The sequence below is a fragment of the Bacillus rossius genome (genome assembly GCF_032445375.1).
Source record: "Bacillus rossius redtenbacheri isolate Brsri chromosome 4 unlocalized genomic scaffold, Brsri_v3 Brsri_v3_scf4_2, whole genome shotgun sequence".
Taxonomy (NCBI): Eukaryota; Metazoa; Arthropoda; class Insecta; order Phasmatodea; family Bacillidae; genus Bacillus; species Bacillus rossius.
This window is the reverse complement of record NW_026962011.1, coordinates 51,308,993-51,326,341: the sequence shown is the minus strand read 5'-3', so window position 1 is coordinate 51,326,341 and position 17,349 is coordinate 51,308,993. Positions and strand designations below refer to the sequence as shown.

At 40.8% G+C, this 17,349-nt stretch overlaps 2 protein-coding genes across 5 annotated transcripts in view; both read right to left on the bottom strand.

The window, feature by feature from the left end:
- Positions 1 to 2,898: 2,898 nt before the first annotated feature.
- Positions 2,899 to 4,864, bottom strand: LOC134541897 (TBC1 domain family member 22B). Its single transcript, XM_063385630.1, has one exon. The coding sequence runs from the start codon at positions 4,785 to 4,787 to the stop codon at positions 3,279 to 3,281; it is 1,509 nt and encodes a 502-aa protein (XP_063241700.1). The 5' UTR covers positions 4,788 to 4,864; the 3' UTR covers positions 2,899 to 3,278.
- Positions 4,865 to 10,805: 5,941 nt separating this feature from the next.
- LOC134541902 (zinc finger protein ubi-d4 B-like) overlaps positions 10,806 to 17,349 on the bottom strand; it is a 44,051-nt gene continuing 37,507 nt past the window's right edge. For all 4 annotated transcript variants that reach the window (XM_063385639.1, XM_063385638.1, XM_063385640.1 and 1 more), the window contains exon 10: positions 10,806 to 16,284. In XM_063385639.1, the coding sequence (XP_063241709.1) occupies positions 16,156 to 16,284 (129 nt within the window). In that variant the 3' untranslated portion in view covers positions 10,806 to 16,155. The remainder of the gene's footprint in view (positions 16,285 to 17,349) is intronic.

Genomic DNA, 17,349 nt, shown 5'->3' with positions numbered 1-17,349 from the left:
ACAAAGTTTATCACGGTACTTTGAAACAAGGAAAACTTCTTCAAAGAGTAAAATTGTATTAATGGGTTGAGGCCAGGTTTATTAACTACGCAAGGAATGGAAGTAATTGTCGTTTATAAAGCACGCAAGTCGCAAGACGTTACCAACACTTCCTCAACTAAAAATTGTTTCACAGCAGAAAACAAATTTATACCCCAGGCTGCTTTTGATGACTCATATTTATTATGAAAAAATATACTGTCAGTTTGTTTAAGTGTTATTTTCTTTCACAGTGCGAAAGTTTAACATGTGAAAAACATTGTGAATACATATAATAAATCTAGCACCATGGGCTTCTATGCACAAAATGTCTGTCTCTTTAACAGATTTCAGAACACTTATCTTGCAACATAGCCGTCGGAAATGCAAGAAAGTTGAACAATACTTGTGTTGCATTATTAATCTTGTGTAGTTTATAAGTCGATACTCTATGTGGTTGCTAAAATTTGTGTGCCTTGCATAGTTTATAAAATAGGTCAGTGTGCTAAATGTTTTAAACATATTATATACAGGAAATTTTCTCAAATATTATGGTAACCTCTAAAACTTTCATTGCTTACCTCTAGTTACACTCACCACAAAATTGTGTGGTTAACCAGTAACGAATGTATTATAACAAAGTACTTACTCTCCACAATTATCAAAACCATTGTGTATGTATATTAAAATGGCATTTTTCATACTGTATATTATGTTTGGTTTCAGTTTTTATATCACTATGTAGAATTTTAATAGTACGAGACAGTATCACATATTACACAATATTGAACCTTGTGTTCATCAAGTGGATCTGGAAAAACAATACAATAAAACAAAAATTATGCTCGATATGATTTAGATTCAGCTAAATCTGGTATTTAATAACAATGCGCCCAGTAATAAAATATTATCTTACACAAAGTTGTATACTAAACAAATGTTAGTAAAAATGTATTTAATCAGATCTTGGTAGTGACATCAGAGGAGAACCAAACAACCATTTTTTTTTAACAGAAGGTAAGTTTTTTTAAGTAACATAAATGTAAAATAAAAGTAGACTATACCTAAGTATTTTACGAGTTAACACATTTCCCTTTACTATTATTTAAGGCAGAGGAAAAGGCATCTGAAACAATGTGATGCTATTGATTTTTTTTTTTCACAAGTTTATATCAAAATAGACTGTTGGTAATATTAACGAATCAGACTTAACACCTTGTCGATATGAAGGTCATTGGAGATGAGATAAGGATGGAGCATTGCTCGAATGAACAGTAACAGGAGTACCCGTAGAAAACCCACCAGCTCACCATGAAAAATCCTAGGAATCAAACCCAGTTGCCTTAGTGGAAGGCAAGTGATTTGAGCGACTTATTTCCTTTCCCCAATAGTGTTTGTATGTATTATAAAACTTTTTTTGTATATTTGAATAGTTAACAAATTAATTTATCAGTGCCAAAAATATCTACAAAACATAATTACCAAAACTTAGTTTCACCCCCCTCCTCCTCCATAACATTGTCTATACAATTTTTCAATAGTTACATGGATTTTATGACTAAAATTTTTTAATTTATAAGTAGGTATGTCCACCTTCAACAACGGTGCATTTACCAAGACAATTCTGTGTTAATGGCTAGGTATTGATGAATAATTACCTAGATGCTAAAAATCCTTATGAAAACTCTGTGTGAACATGTTTGAATAACTTAATGCATTGTAAATTGGATTTACTTGTCTTGCATTCAATTCAATTAGTTTATGGGGAGGAAAACCCTTTGTAATTATGCTGAAATCAAATGTCAGTGAGAAAGCTTTTGTTTTTTTAACTTTGCCCTACTTAATATTTACTATTTAGTGTAGCCTCATTAATCAGTTCTGATAATGACCATTTATTGGATTCAACTGAGCTGGAAAAGTTAGAATATAAATATTTTCAAGTTGGTATGATTTAAAGGTACAGGTGTAATACAAACAAAAGCCATTGTGGATTATGAGAACCACTAAGCTAAAAATTGTTATAGTAATTTTTCACCAACACAAACTTGATAAAATAATTAATATTCTCATCCCAATAAGTCTGTTTTAAATTTATTTATTTTATTAATCATTCAACATTTTTATGATGCACTTAAATATTGTGCATTAATGATTAACGACACAGAAGAGAGGCACCTAGCAGACAGTGGTTGAAACTAATAAGGTATGGATTTTGATTTAAGGAGTATCAACAATTGGGAAAAAACATAATCAACCTTACAGAATCAGGCTTACTAAGGTAAAAATATGTACATTGTTGCTTTTAATTTGGTAGAATTTTATTTTTAATTAAATGTGAATCGCATTAACATCTTGAGTAGCACATGGTGGGGATACAATCTTTGTAGTCATGTTTTTATATTGACTTTTCCCCAGTTTATATTAAGTTTATTTGTCTATGTACAAAATAAAATATGAATAGTTCACACTAAATGAGTTTTGGAACCATAATTTTAAGGTATAGAAATATGTTTTTTTTCTCACAATTTAGAGACATTGGTAGCTATTAGATTGTTTTACCAACGCTTAAATACAACAATTAGTTACATCCCAGTGTAATCAAACAATGCTATGCTTGTGCAGATGCAAGTATTTTGCCATGTTTAATGTTTATATCCCATTCATTGGGATGCTTCATACACACGAGTTACTGCTATTCCACAGTCTCTGTAAAAATGCCTCTCTTCCCAGCCTTAAGTAATAGTGTAGGCAGTGTGCACACCAACAAAGATACAAAGAATTTATATTAATTTCATTAAATTATAATTATTCAAAATCATGCTGAGATAACTGGAATAACAGTGGAGATATTTAATGAATCATAACATTAGGCCACGTGTGTTTGTTCTTTTTTTTTTTTTTCATTCAGAAAATGCAACAATGCATGTTTTTCATTACCACTCTGATATATTGCTACCTAGTTAATATTTCGTTATACAATTTAATTCAAACTTTTTATAAATTTTATCAGGTAGAAAATGTTTTAAGCTCAAAAACTGCTTTTTAAAATTTACCTGAGGCTTGCAGAGTAAATTTAAAAAGTCTAAACCTTCTATTAAGATCAATTCTTACATCAGAGTAACTGTGATTCTGCATGCACTTGGAGATATATGATGTCATACAGAGGCAGATGTGATATTTTTTTAACACATAGCTGCTGCTCGAGACACATCAACGGAACGAACAACCAGCACTTAGTCATCCCAGAACTGGCTACCCAATCACCTCTCTCCACTTTGCAAATGGTTCGGGGCATCAGCAAAAGTGAATTTAAGACGATAAGCTTCTGCCACCAGCATGCTGATTTCAGAGTCGCCCCAGTTCTGGGTGGGCAAGTTCTGCAATAGCAACATCAAACCCTGGAAATCCCGTTCAAGCAATAGTTCTCGCCTCCAAAAGAGCAAAAATGCAGCACATACATACAGTTGAAACAATGCAAAACCATCCGATTCGGCAAGGTACGTGTCCCAGAGTCTTATTGTACACCGAAGGGGTAATTCCCTAGTGAGAAGGTTGTTCATCCAGCGAAAAGAAAACTGCAAGTAATCAACATCATGACTTTGAATATGTCTATGCAATGTCGCATCAATACGCTGAATAAGTTCTTTCAACTGATTAACTTTTTGTTGAATACCCAACTGTGCAAAAATGTAATTATCCTGTATTTCTTCAAGAAATTTTGAGAGACACCAAAAAGAGTCTGCTTCAATGATGTCTCTTTGCTCCTTAGTTAATGATGATACATCACAACTGTCCAGATCTGCATCATCAGACAACACTTCTTGCAGAAAAACAACATAAAAAGGTGTGACCAAATCGTTCATTCCTTGAACATAACCAGAGGCTGGGTGTCTAATGGCCCATATATACAAAATCCTTTCAAACATTTCTTGCACAGTTCTTTGTTGGAAAAGTGCAATAAGCGGACTCATGCGAGGTATGTCTATGTGTATCTGTCTGTAAGTATCTTGGTATGCTTCATCTCTATCAGTATCATAATACTGTCTAACAAGGTTCCAATAATCTTGCCTCTTTTGCTCTAGAACTTGTGCTCGACGCTCAGCATTTGCTGGTAAATATCCCGACAACAATCGCCACGTTATGGCACGCACTTTGCCAGGAACACCTGACCAACTCAAGTCTTTTAATTCCTCCAAATTTAACAAAGGCATTTCAAAGAGTGGAAGAAAACGTTCAAGCTTACTCATTTCACTAACTACTCCTTCTTTGGATTTTTCTTTTAGCGATTTCTGGCCTTTCATTGCATGAGGTTTACCAGAGTATTGTCTGGACGATGGAGAATTTTGAACATTTGGCTCGGAAACAATGGGTGGCGGATTCTTCTGAGTAGCCAAACGTTGCATAGCTTCCGTCTTTTTCTCTTCTGAAATAGTGTAACCGCACGGTTTTTGCGAAGATACCGCAGGTAAACTCTCTTCACTGGACGTGTGACGATGACTGTTAATGACACTTAACGCGGCTGAATGAGCTAATTTCTTGGATATTTTAATACTAACATCTGACACTACACAAAATTCATCATCTCCAATGTCCCATGCATCGCTGACACTTTCCTGGAAATCATGATATGAAGCTGAACTTCCAGCATTGCGATGACGAGACACTTTGGGATCTTTTGTTGGGCTTGGTCTTCCAGGAACCGCTCTTACATTCTTATTCCAAAATGACACTTTAGGGTCATGGTTCATAAAAACATCACCATTATCCATCTTAAAATTAAGTTATATTTACTACCTCGCACACGTCATTTTGAGTGCTTAGCCATCATAGCCAACGTTTAGATACAGAATGTCAGATTCGGAATTTAAAATAAATACATCATCAGCTGTTTTGTAAAATAACTAAGTAAATTAAAAAATAATGAGAAATTTTTTTATATTAATAACTAAACCTTATAACACGTAAATAACATCAAAAATTAATTTGAGTTAATTTACTACAAGAATTATTTCATGTTAGGGAAAATTTTTAATCCTTAATACCTTAAAGGCTTCGAAAATTATTACAGCCATAACAAAGAATAATGTAAATGAAATAATGAAAAATAATTAATAATATTGTATTCAAAAATATTATTTGTGACTTTGCGCACAATCTTTACAGTAAAACACGATAAAAATACAGCACTTTATATTTCACAATACTAATTAAAAACCTTTCAAACCTGTGAAATGTGCTTCGGTGGACTTCAGCAAGAAGCCTTCTTAGAAGAAATTATGAATAGATACAAATGGAGCGTTAGCTGTGGACATAAAGCAGTTTTGCCATATTTTTCTACTTCTGATTTTCACATACCAATATGGCGGTTTTTTTGTTTAAATATGTGCTAACCTTATTTTATTGACTGTAGTTAAACTGTTCGGAAGAAAAATATTTCAAAATATTGCTGGTTAATATGTTTATATATATTAAAAGTCCAAAACGAAATGTCATAATATAAAAGTAATGATATGAGCTGATATTTATCACCAATTTAACCTCTAATACAGTTAAAGCTGCTAAATTTGTAAACACGTCCCCCCCAATAATAAAAGTCTTCAATTTCGTCCCCTCCAATAATATATTAAGTTTCGCAGTAATATTAAAAATATGATTTCTGTGGTATAACCCATATGTTGCGCATGATGCATTTAGTCTAATCGTGGTAATGTGAACATTTTTTAATTCGATCTTCATGTAAAATCAAAATCAGGTCCGATACCGAATACAGATATGTTAACTGTGTTTTTACAAATTTGTTCTCTGAAAATATTTTTTATAAAAAAAATTATATATTGGAACCAACTATAATTAGAATATTTAGGAAAAAGAAATGCCTAAAAACCACCTTTTTGCACCTTCAAACCCAGAATTTACTCGGGGGAGTACCCCCGGACCACCCGCTTTTTTCCAGGGGATGGATATTCCTCAAAAACTAAATCAATTTAAGTCCCCAACAAAAAATATATCCTTGCGACGCACATGCTCCATCTATATTGTCTGATTTCAATAGCCCCGCACGCCCATGATGTAGGCTCAGCGGTCATGCATGGCCCTGTCCCATGATGGCTTTAAAAATTCTACCGCAAACAATAACAGTGACGTGTCTGAGTTTCTAGCTGCCACGGTACGAGGACTAGTTGACTGGTGCATTGCAGTGGCAAGACACTGACGTCGTACCTACCATGGCCGTTAAGCCCGTGCTACGCACCGCCAGTACAGTATCCCGTTTTCGGAGCGCGCCCCTCGCCCAGCCGGATTGAGTCAAGCGAGCGCCCCGGGCGTGACCTCAATTAACTGAATTAAACATCAGGACACGAAACCCCGGGGGCTCGACTACGGAAAACAATTCACAAACTAGGCATTAGGACGAAATTAATTCATCACAAGCAGTGAGCAAGTGCGTGGTAGAGACTCCGTGCGTGCGCGGCACGCACGGAACAGAAAACAATCCTCGTTACTAGCCACAGCGGCTACTGGCCTTGATTAATTGGCCTATGATAGTGGTCTAGCCAAACTAAGGGAATTCAAACCCAAACAGTGTACATTGAGATAATTTGTAGTTAAATTTACAGTCGCCAACTTGGTGCCACTTTTTAAATTAATAAATCACTTAAAAACAACTGTTAAGCCTTACGCAACTATTTACCAGGTGCAAAGTTTTAATCAAGCACCTGGAGTATGTTTTTTACTCATCATATAAAAAATTAAGTTATTATAAAGTTTTTGGTGCCGACTCACAAAGAAGAGAAAGTTTCTCTTCCTTGCGAGGCGGCCATGTTCGGCAATCTCCAAACCACTCCGCGCCGGGAACAGATGTGTGTCCGTGGGCAGCATTCAAGTTTGTTTCATTGATTATTTTTATTCTGTACTACACTTTCAAATTTAAATCCTTTTATTAATGCACCGCTGGCCACGTCGACTCGGCGCATATTTTGCGGAATCGGGCCTATCCCGACCGTCTTCAGTGTGATATCGCGCTGCGTATTGTATCACAGAACTTACGGTACTGGCCGACTCGAGCGAAAGTATTTTTAATTAAGGACGCTGTGCATATGCCTTTCGGCTGCACTCACGTAAGTATTTCTCCAAACTTGGAACCCGCTCATAGAGCCCCCCCTGCACCCATTAACTTTCAGCGCTGGCCGTCTCCAGCGAGCATCAACCCACGTCCCGCGAGACTGCCGCGGTAACCATTTTAGTGTCGCGTAGTGTTGTGTTTTTTTGTTAATTGTGTAACCGCTAGACGTCGCCAAGTGTTGGTGAGAGGTTTTGTAGCGGGACTAAATTAAAGGTAATTCGCACCAACTCGTATACAATCATTTTCCGTAGTCTCCCGTCCTCCACACGGCCTAGCATCCTGCACAGCCAAGGGAGTACCATTCAGGTTAGATTCAAGCCATGTACCTGGCGGGGCACGCGGGGGCAGAGTACCCACGACCCAACATCAACGGCCTAGCAGCCCGCTAGCCTGGCGGCCCTCCGGACAACAGCATCGCGACGTCCGTAGCGCCCGTCAGGTACCCCCCGGGCCTTTCACAGAGGTCGGGTGATGGCACAACATGCGCATGCACGCATAAACCGTATCCCACCTTGTGCAAAACCGAACCATCCATTCAATAGTGAAAAATGAATACAGACAGCATTTAACAGGGAAAACTAGCTACAGGAATTTTAATGGCCGTTTAAGGCCAACAATGACTCTCCCGATTACAGCAACCGGTAACTCAGAAAAGTGACGCCTAACGACAGGAAGCATATAGTTTCCAAACTATGAGTGCAATGCCAACGCGAAGCAATCACATGCGTGAGAGCTTTGTCACACTTACCAACATGGCAACAGTTGTTACTCCATGAGCCGTGTCAAGACAATGGCACAGCGAACCAGAGAGCAATTATGAGTTACAGCCCTGAAGTGGTGGAACCTCTGGGGGCAGTTCAGTTCAGAGTTCATGAACCCTTTTAGCACCTCAACATGGAAACCTCCCCAGTATAGTGCACATCCCAGTTCTGCAGAAGCACACAGTGAAATGGCTAACCAGTCAAGCACTTTCATCCCCATAAAGTTCTTTTTTTCAGGCGAACCTCACCTGGTTCGGAGCTCACCAACGAACTGCCTACCGTAACATTCTTTCTTTGGGACAGGTTACAGCCGTTTCCACGCTTCTGCCATGTTAAATATGTTGCTTGCGGACGGCAAGTAATAACTACAGAATGTAACCTACAGAAAGTGTGGTGGTGACAACCATCGGAAATGAACCAGAGTAACAGCAGCCCACCCAATTAACGACCACAGCCACCCCTTCAGGCACAACAACCACCACCGCAGCAAAGACAAACCCGGGTACTCCAGTGTGTGGCCAAACAACAAGCAGGAGCATTATGCAACCGATGACCACCACCATGTTGACAAGACAGTCCACAGGGCAAGTATGACTGGCACAGTGACTGCGCATGGATACTGGCAGCCAACCCAATCATCATACAACTGCCACCATCACCAACATCGCGGGGAAACAGACTGCACGGGGAACGGAGCTAAGTGCCCCAACCCTCACATCAGCTCACAACCCAGCGTTGACAGAAAATGTCCTGCTACCAACAGCTGATTCGACCACTAGACCAATTATTGCTCCACGTATCAACGGAGGTGGACGGCCAACCAGCCACAGCTTTAGTAAACATGGAGGCGAGCCACGTGTTTATCCAACTTGCCCTCGTACCACTTGGAGCACTCAACCCACATCCGCACCTGGCCACCAACACCCATGCCAGCCAGTTGGTACGATAAGTTGATGGTAAGGTAATCCTGAGGGATTTTGTTACTTACTCAATGGTCGTGATAGAGACTGATTTGCATGAAGAGCTGTAGACATCCATGGTTGGCGGAGCACAACGCAGAGCTTGAGATAGGATCAGCCTGCATCCACGTTGGACAGAGTGCTTCACTGTGTATGCCATGGGATCAGCATCCACTCCAGCTGGTCAATTGTTGACCCTGAACGACCTTCGTCACAATGCACCCACAGCATTCTTAAGTTACGTAAACAACTCCAGAGTAGTACTTGTTTACGACAGATCCCTGCAGTTCTGCATGGACTTCTGGCTGCTGAATGCTGGACTAGGTATAGTCCGCTAGTTCAGCACACTAGGATTGAAATCTGGCTTTTGTCAAGTGCCCATACGACATGAAGACGGGGAAAAAACTGAGTTCATGGTACCAGAATAGTTCCAGGTAGTTCCAGGTAGGCACTATCATGCTTTATTTTTTACATATTACAGTGATAATAATGAATTAATTTTAAATTTACATATTTTTATGTCACCAACATTAGATCTGAAAATGCTTTTGCAACAAATAGCAGTGCATTTATGTTTCCTAAACACACATTCAAAGTAACACACAATTGTTTCAAAACAGAAAAAAATTTCTTGTCATTTGTGTATTCCATGATTGGTAAAGTAAATTTATAGAAAACAAAAACTGATTTCCATGCACACATTCCAGAATATTTCTAAAATAGGTACTTACTCCGACAGAAATACGTGTATCTCTCTCTACACTTTTTACGCTGCACCATTATTCAGTGTTTTACAACAACTCGACAGATAGCAGCACTCATTTCTTTCCAAACAAAGAATTTTTCTCAAATGCTATGTGGGTCTCATAATTTGCACATTATGTACTTATTTTTAATGTAGCCCTACAAGAATTTATCTTTAATATCCTGACAAAGGAATGTTATCTCAAAATTTGAATGAAGCCCTTAACTATCAAACGTAGTGGATGATCCACAATATATCTTGGTGGCAGGATAAAGTAGCTGTAAGTTGTAATGAGGTGGTAAAACAAAATTAATTTCCACTCTGAGGCTAATCCTTACCAGGGGTAACTGAAGGTGGAAAGTAAAACTAGCCCTTTAGCAGTTGCACATGATGGTTTATTAAACTAAGGTGAATGAAGTCCATAGGTCTTCAGACTAGTTCAGAGCCATTTGTGGAGTATAGCAGGTGGTGGTGTGTTAGGCCCAGTGTGGCGAGGTATCTCAGTGGCATAGATACAGGTGGGCTTGGAAGAAAGGACAGTAGTTCTCGATGTTACAGGTGTCGGACACACCTCCCTCTAGGCGGCATAGGACATTGTCTTCTGTTTACACTCTGTTTCGTTGACATCATTTCGGGCTGCGCCCTTCTGAGCGCGATGTGCCACCACCTCTCCCCCTCCTTCCACCACCACCCTCTACGACCGCCCGCCGACGTGGCGTCAGTGCTCCGCTCCCGAGAGCTGCCGAGCGAGGACGAGCGGGCAGTGAGTGGCGAGCGCTGCGAGAGGAAGGAGCTCCACGCACCTGTCAGTGCTACAGGGGGAGACGGGCCTCGCCACACACGGGCTACGTCACGGCCCTGGGAACAGAGCAGCCGGGTCCACATGCCCACTGTACATGTGGTGGCGCCCTGAACCTCCACGAACACTTCAACCCCCATTGCAGTAGCATGATGCAGATGCATCACAGTGGTTGTAGACTGCCTTCTACAGCTTTATTGTTGAAAACATACCTGCGTACAGAATCGGCACAAGACCCTGAAAATAAACGAGAAAATATAACACTAAAAAAATAATATATAGGCTTTAAAAATCAATGCACTAACTGTAGACCATTTTTGGCTGAACGCTAGTCACAGTTCCTGGAAGGTCGACCTGTGAAACCAGCCCTAAAAGTACTTAGGCAGCATTATAAACACTGAAATTTGGGAATATCCAAACATTTATTGTTATTTTAAGTACATTACATCACTGAAAAAGACAGCAGAGCAAGTAATTACAACAGTAGGTTTGTACTTGAAAAATAACTATGTACAAGAAATGTTAATTGGAAAATTAACTTTCAAGAGCATTTTTATTCACAAATATACAATTATATATAAAAGTTATTAGGTACTGAAATTGTAAAAAAAAAAAAAGTTTGTATAATAATAAGTAACTTGTAACTTAAAAATAAGGTGATGAGAGTATTGACAGGCAGTGATGAGTATGAAAATCTGTTATGCTGAAAACTTTAAGATGTTCAAATGAAGAAAACTTGTGTGAATTTAATTTCTTTCTTAATCCATTTAACTTACAAAGATAAAGCTATGAAATATCTATGGAATCCAGGGATAAAAACCAGGACATTTGTAACTACATATAACACAAGACACGTACATCAATTCTATTTGCCAATTGTAAATAAAGCAGGAACTTTGAAGACAATATTTTGGCAACATATACAGCAATAAAACAGCTAACCTAAGGAAATAAAAATAAAGAGTAAATTCTAAGGGTCATGGCTTATACATACAAAAAAAATGTTAATTTTGCATGCAATAATTAATAGAAATAAAATAATAAAAGGACTGGAGTGATACCTATTATAAATATGATTAATAAAGTGTAAATTCAATCAAATTTAAAATGTTTAAATAGTAACTCAATATTCAACAAGAATGTTTTCCACCCTAATCGAGTTTCCACCCTTCTTCGGCACAATTAGAATGGAGAACAGTATTGGTTCCTGCCGTCACATCCTGACATTAAACATCCCTGGCTTTTTGAAAATAGTCTCCTGAGGATCTCTGAAGAACCGCAGGATCAAGTTGTAAACAGTAGGGCCGCGACAACAGTCAGGCTAATCTCTCGTGGAAAAGTCTCGGCTATGCTAATGATGGCCACGTCACTGCACAGCCTAGCTAATGTAACCTATAAATGGTAATTCCTCAAAACCCATTAGGAATTTTGAAACATTGTTTTATGGATAAACAGGGGAATGTACATTTGGAATAGTATATTTATTTTATTTTATGGATAAGCCTCAACCATTACAATTTATCAAACAGTAATACAAAAAAATTATAAGAGTGACCTGAAAATTACCTGTACAAGGAAATATTAGTGGAGATGTAGATACTAGGCAACTAAGTACTTATGGATTACAGTAATTTTTTTATTTGTCACAGAAAAAATAAAGAAATAAACAAAAGTATGCAAAAACACATCTTAGAATAATCACAAATTCACAAAAATAATTTATTAATTTTGTCAGTAATGCAGAAAATAATTTAAACCTTATTTTCTTAAGGTGAGTCCACAACTCAGAAGTTTCTCAGACTTAATGCAGTATTATTTAAACAATATATAAGTTACATGGAAAAAAAAAATTATGAGAGTGAGTCATATTTATTTAATATAAACATTTATAGACATTTATGTTGTTCGAATCTATACATTGTCAAACTGTGTCATAAGCACTGAAATTTAATGTTTTACCACAAACATTGTAATGAGAGAATTTACACATGGACACATAACTTTAAGACATAGGCTACCAGTTTAGAGTGGCGTAAAAACACTAGGCCCACTTAAATTTTCCCAGAAGAACATTCCTTCATCTATGAAGCTGAGTACTCATTTGCACTTGAAAATACTAACAAAATATAAAGTTTTAAAATTTTAAATTAAATACGGCAAACTGAAATTAGCTTTGTAGTGCCATTAACGATTATACTGAAACATTGACCAAACCTATTGACAGCATGGTACAGTGGCTAAGGATGATGTACATAGTATGTGCGGTATGTTGCTATAATTTATCCTTTAACAAAGATTCCTTGTACGCCCTTGGACAGAACACAATACTGATTAATGCTACCTTTAGCAAACACACTGCCTGTGGCAGTGTGCATAGTCTTCATGGTCCAATTATAGAACGTTAAATGTTAACTGTATTATTGTATACAAAATAATAACATTTATTTTTTTTCCTTCGAAATGTATTTTATTTGTAGGAGTATTCCTGTTAAGGGCTCCGCCTACACAGTGCAGAGCTTCAGAAAATAAAACCACATTATTTAAAAACTGCTGAAGATATCAGAGTGGCGTCTGTTTACGAAAAGCATTTAAGAACATGCTAAGGGTGGACGAGTGATTCTGTTTCTATATTTTGTTTTTTAAATTGTATTTTTTATAAGAATAAATAAAATTAATGTCTGGGGATGAAACACCCGGTAAAAATTCTTGAAAGCACTCAAGGGACTTGCATTACACCTTCGTCTTCATTTCTCCGCCGTATAACGTTACAGGTTACCGCTCAAATCTTACAATTGCCTTGTGCATGATGAGCAGACTGCACTTGGAGGAGACACCGCAATATAAGCACCAGCAAGCGTCGCACTTGCCATCCCGCCTCACAGACACAGACATGCCCCTGACTAGGCGGGCCCCTTAAATCATATGTTAACAGTGTAGAAATTGGTGAAAAGCTATATTTTTTTGTAAGCGTTCACAATAAAATGAGACATTACTGAATAAAAAAATGTTTTTATTAAAAAAAATGTGCCAGAGGAGAACATATATGAAAATTTTTTACCGTCAAAATCAGTAAAAGCCACAACCATTAATTAGCTTGGTTGTGGTGCCTGGCTTACAAGTATACAGGTCAAATATGCCTTGTGTTTAACGTTTCCTAAGACGAAATAAAGAGTTTGAAATAAATTAATGATCAAATTTAAGTGAGAGGGTCCGACTTTAAAAATCATACCCATCTGGGAAGATTTACACATAGATAATATAAAAATAAAAATCCCTCAGATCTTTACCATTGCAAATAAGACCTTGAGAGTAATGGTCATTCTGAAACTTATGCTACTAGGAAAAAAATATTGTATTAATGATTCTTACTTGTTCGTATGCTCCTTTACTATGATCGACTTAAAGAACAATATTTATAATTAAAAGAAAACAAATCTCTTATATTTAATGGCGATGCACAAAAAAAAATTAATGTTGCCACATAAAAATGTAGCTTGCAACCCAGATGAAGACATGGTTTATTTTAACTTCTTCCTTCATGAGCATCCGTCCAGTAAACAAGTTGGTAACATTAGCTGTGCGCAACTAAGTGAACTGTACAAGACAATATTTCACAGTTCTATAAAAAATAATGGTTTACACAGCAAAATAAGTACATAGCGCTCTATTCTCACTGATGCAGCTTACTAATACAATCTCTTACAGGGTTCCACCTACCTGCCCGGAAATCAAGCTTTAGCATGTTTGGAATACACATCTTTACAGGAAACTACCAAATGTATTCACAATCCGTTTTGGCATTGAAAAGAAAAATAACTTCAGGGTATACTGGATGCCTAAATTACTACATTTAGGTGTTTACATGATGGAAGGGGAAGGGGGGGGGGGGAAATATATATATATCCCTTTCTAAATCCTAAAAAAAAATCTATTAATCCCATCAACTAATGGAAAACATTTGAAAGCAAACAGCAGAAAGAAGTGGTTCTATTACCCCCCCTCCCGCCCCTCCCCCCCCCCCCTCCCCATCAAATGACTTTCTGTATACAGCACTCCTGAATACAATCAGTGATGGTAAGTATTTACTCATTGCTCTTTAACATGGCCAACAGAACTATATCTGGAAAACTTCTAACCGAATGGTTCCGAAAGCACCCGAGGTAACTTGGTTGCGTCGTGAAGGAAAGAAGAGACTGTGTGCGTGACGGGGCATGACCTGCCCTGCCCTGTAGCTTCAGAGGGCGACGGAGGGCGACGGAGGGCGACGGAGGGCTCACTTGCCGTGGAACTGCACCAGGCAGAGACGGCAGCTCCAGAGGAGGCGAGGCAGGCAGGGCGACGGAGGGCTCACTGGCCGTGGAACTGCACCAGGCAGAGACGGCAGCTCCAGAGGAGGCGAGGCAGGCAGGGCGACGGAGGGCTCACTGGCCGTGGAACTGCACCAGGCAGAGACGGCAGCTCCAGAGGAGGCGAGGCAGGCAGGGCGACGGAGGGCTCACTGGCCGTGGAACTGCACCAGGCAGAGACGGCAGCTCCAGAGGAGGCGAGGCAGGCAGGGCGACGGAGGGCTCACTTGCCGTGGAACTGCACCAGGCAGAGACGGCAGCTCCAGAGGAGGCGAGGCAGGCAGGGCGACGGAGGGCTCACTGGCCGTGGAACTGCACCAGGCAGAGACGGCAGCTCCAGAGGAGGCGAGGCAGGCAGGGCGACGGAGGGCTCACTTGCCGTGGAACTGCACCAGGCAGAGACGGCAGCTCCAGAGGAGGCGAGGCAGGCAGGGCGACGGAGGGCTCACTGGCCGTGGAACTGCACCAGGCAGAGACGGCAGCTCCAGAGGAGGCGAGGCAGGCAGGGCGACGGAGGGCTCACTGGCCGTGGAACTGCACCAGGCAGAGACGGCAGCTCCAGAGGAGGCGAGGCAGGCAGGGCGACGGAGGGCTCACTGGCCGTGGAACTGCACCAGGCAGAGACGGCAGCTCCAGAGGAGGCGAGGCAGGCAGGGCGACGGAGGGCTCACTGGCCGTGGAACTGCACCAGGCAGAGACGGCAGCTCCAGAGGAGGCGAGGCAGGCAGGGCGACGGAGGGCTCACTGGCCGTGGAACTGCACCAGGCAGAGACGGCAGCTCCAGAGGAGGCGAGGCAGGCAGGGCGACGGAGGGCTCACTGGCCGTGGAACTGCACCAGGCAGAGACGGCAGCTCCAGAGGAGGCGAGGCAGGCAGGGCGACGGAGGGCTCACTGGCCGTGGAACTGCACCAGGCAGAGACGGCAGCTCCAGAGGAGGCGAGGCAGGCAGGGCGACGGAGGGCTCACTGGCCGTGGAACTGCACCAGGCAGAGACGGCAGCTCCAGAGGAGGCGAGGCAGGCAGGGCGACGGAGGGCTCACTGGCCGTGGAACTGCACCAGGCAGAGACGGCAGCTCCAGAGGAGGCGAGGCAGGCAGGGCGACGGAGGGCTCACTGGCCGTGGAACTGCACCAGGCAGAGACGGCAGCTCCAGAGGAGGCGAGGCAGGCAGGGCGACGGAGGGCTCACTGGCCGTGGAACTGCACCAGGCAGAGACGGCAGCTCCAGAGGAGGCGAGGCAGGCAGGGCGACGGAGGGCTCACTGGCCGTGGAACTGCACCAGGCAGAGACGGCAGCTCCAGAGGAGGCGAGGCAGGCAGGGCGACGGAGGGCTCACTGGCCGTGGAACTGCACCAGGCAGAGACGGCAGCTCCAGAGGAGGCGAGGCAGGCAGGGCGACGGAGGGCTCACTGGCCGTGGAACTGCACCAGGCAGAGACGGCAGCTCCAGGAGCCCTCGGGGGGCGAGGCCAGCGGAGGCGCCAGGCAGTACATGTGGTAGCCCCGGTCGCAGTCGTCGCAGAACAGCAGCTGGTCCTGCAACACCCACGCCTGCCCTCCAGCTTCGGTCCGGACAAACACCAGGCTCTTGTGCTGTGTGAACCAGTTGGGCTGCATCTTACGTAGAGACCATTAAATTAATGCTTGTTTAGAAGTTATCTTTGAAAGATTTGTGCAATGGGAGTGCATGACTTGATGTAAGCTTTTGGACATACGCCATTGCCAAGCAATATCAATGCCCAGTATGGATCCGGTATGCATATTTCTCTGAGGAAGTTGGAAAAGAAAACAATTGATCTATCACAATGTTCCTATAACTTGACTTAAAAAAAAAATTATTTGCTTAGCAATGGCGTATGTCCAAAAGCTTACATCAAGTCTTGTTTAGAAGTGTCAGTGGCTAAATGGTGGATCGTACTCCTAGCTAGCCTCATAATACGCCTTTTCACTCACAGAGAACTTTCTAAGTAATTTGTAATAGTTTTGCATTTTAGAGTCTTTTTTTGTTTGTTTTAATGTACTTTATATTTTGGTTCAGTTAGGTTTTTACTGTGTGTGTTTGGCTTATATTTATGTACAGCGTGGGTCTACTTAGGTTCGTCCGACTGTACGGCTGGCATGCATTATATAATTTAATTCATAACATTTTATCCAACCAACACATTTTTAATTTTCAACTTTATGACTTACTGTTATTGGTACTTGCTTGTGTTAGATCTCTGGGCGTTTGTAAAATCTTGTTTTAATATTTAGCAGAACAGTTTTAGTTTGGATGAAAAAAGGAACCCACAACAATTCCCCATAGCTACAGGTCCTTCTTCATCTTCATTCTATCACCAAACCCTGCTGCTTGTGACCTAATTCCTTCTTCAGGAATGACATGTCTGTGCCTCACCCCTCCCTCCACAACCCAGTTGAAAAACCAATCACTTTTTGATTCCAATTTACACAAAGTAATATAATTTAGACTTTGGAAAACAAGAAACCCAGCACCCTTTTTCGTGGGTTCCTGGATCCACCACTGGCTGCCAATTCCACTCAGCACTAGACTTGTTCTGCTATGTGGTGACCTAAAACGTTTACTTCTTGCTTCAGTACTTA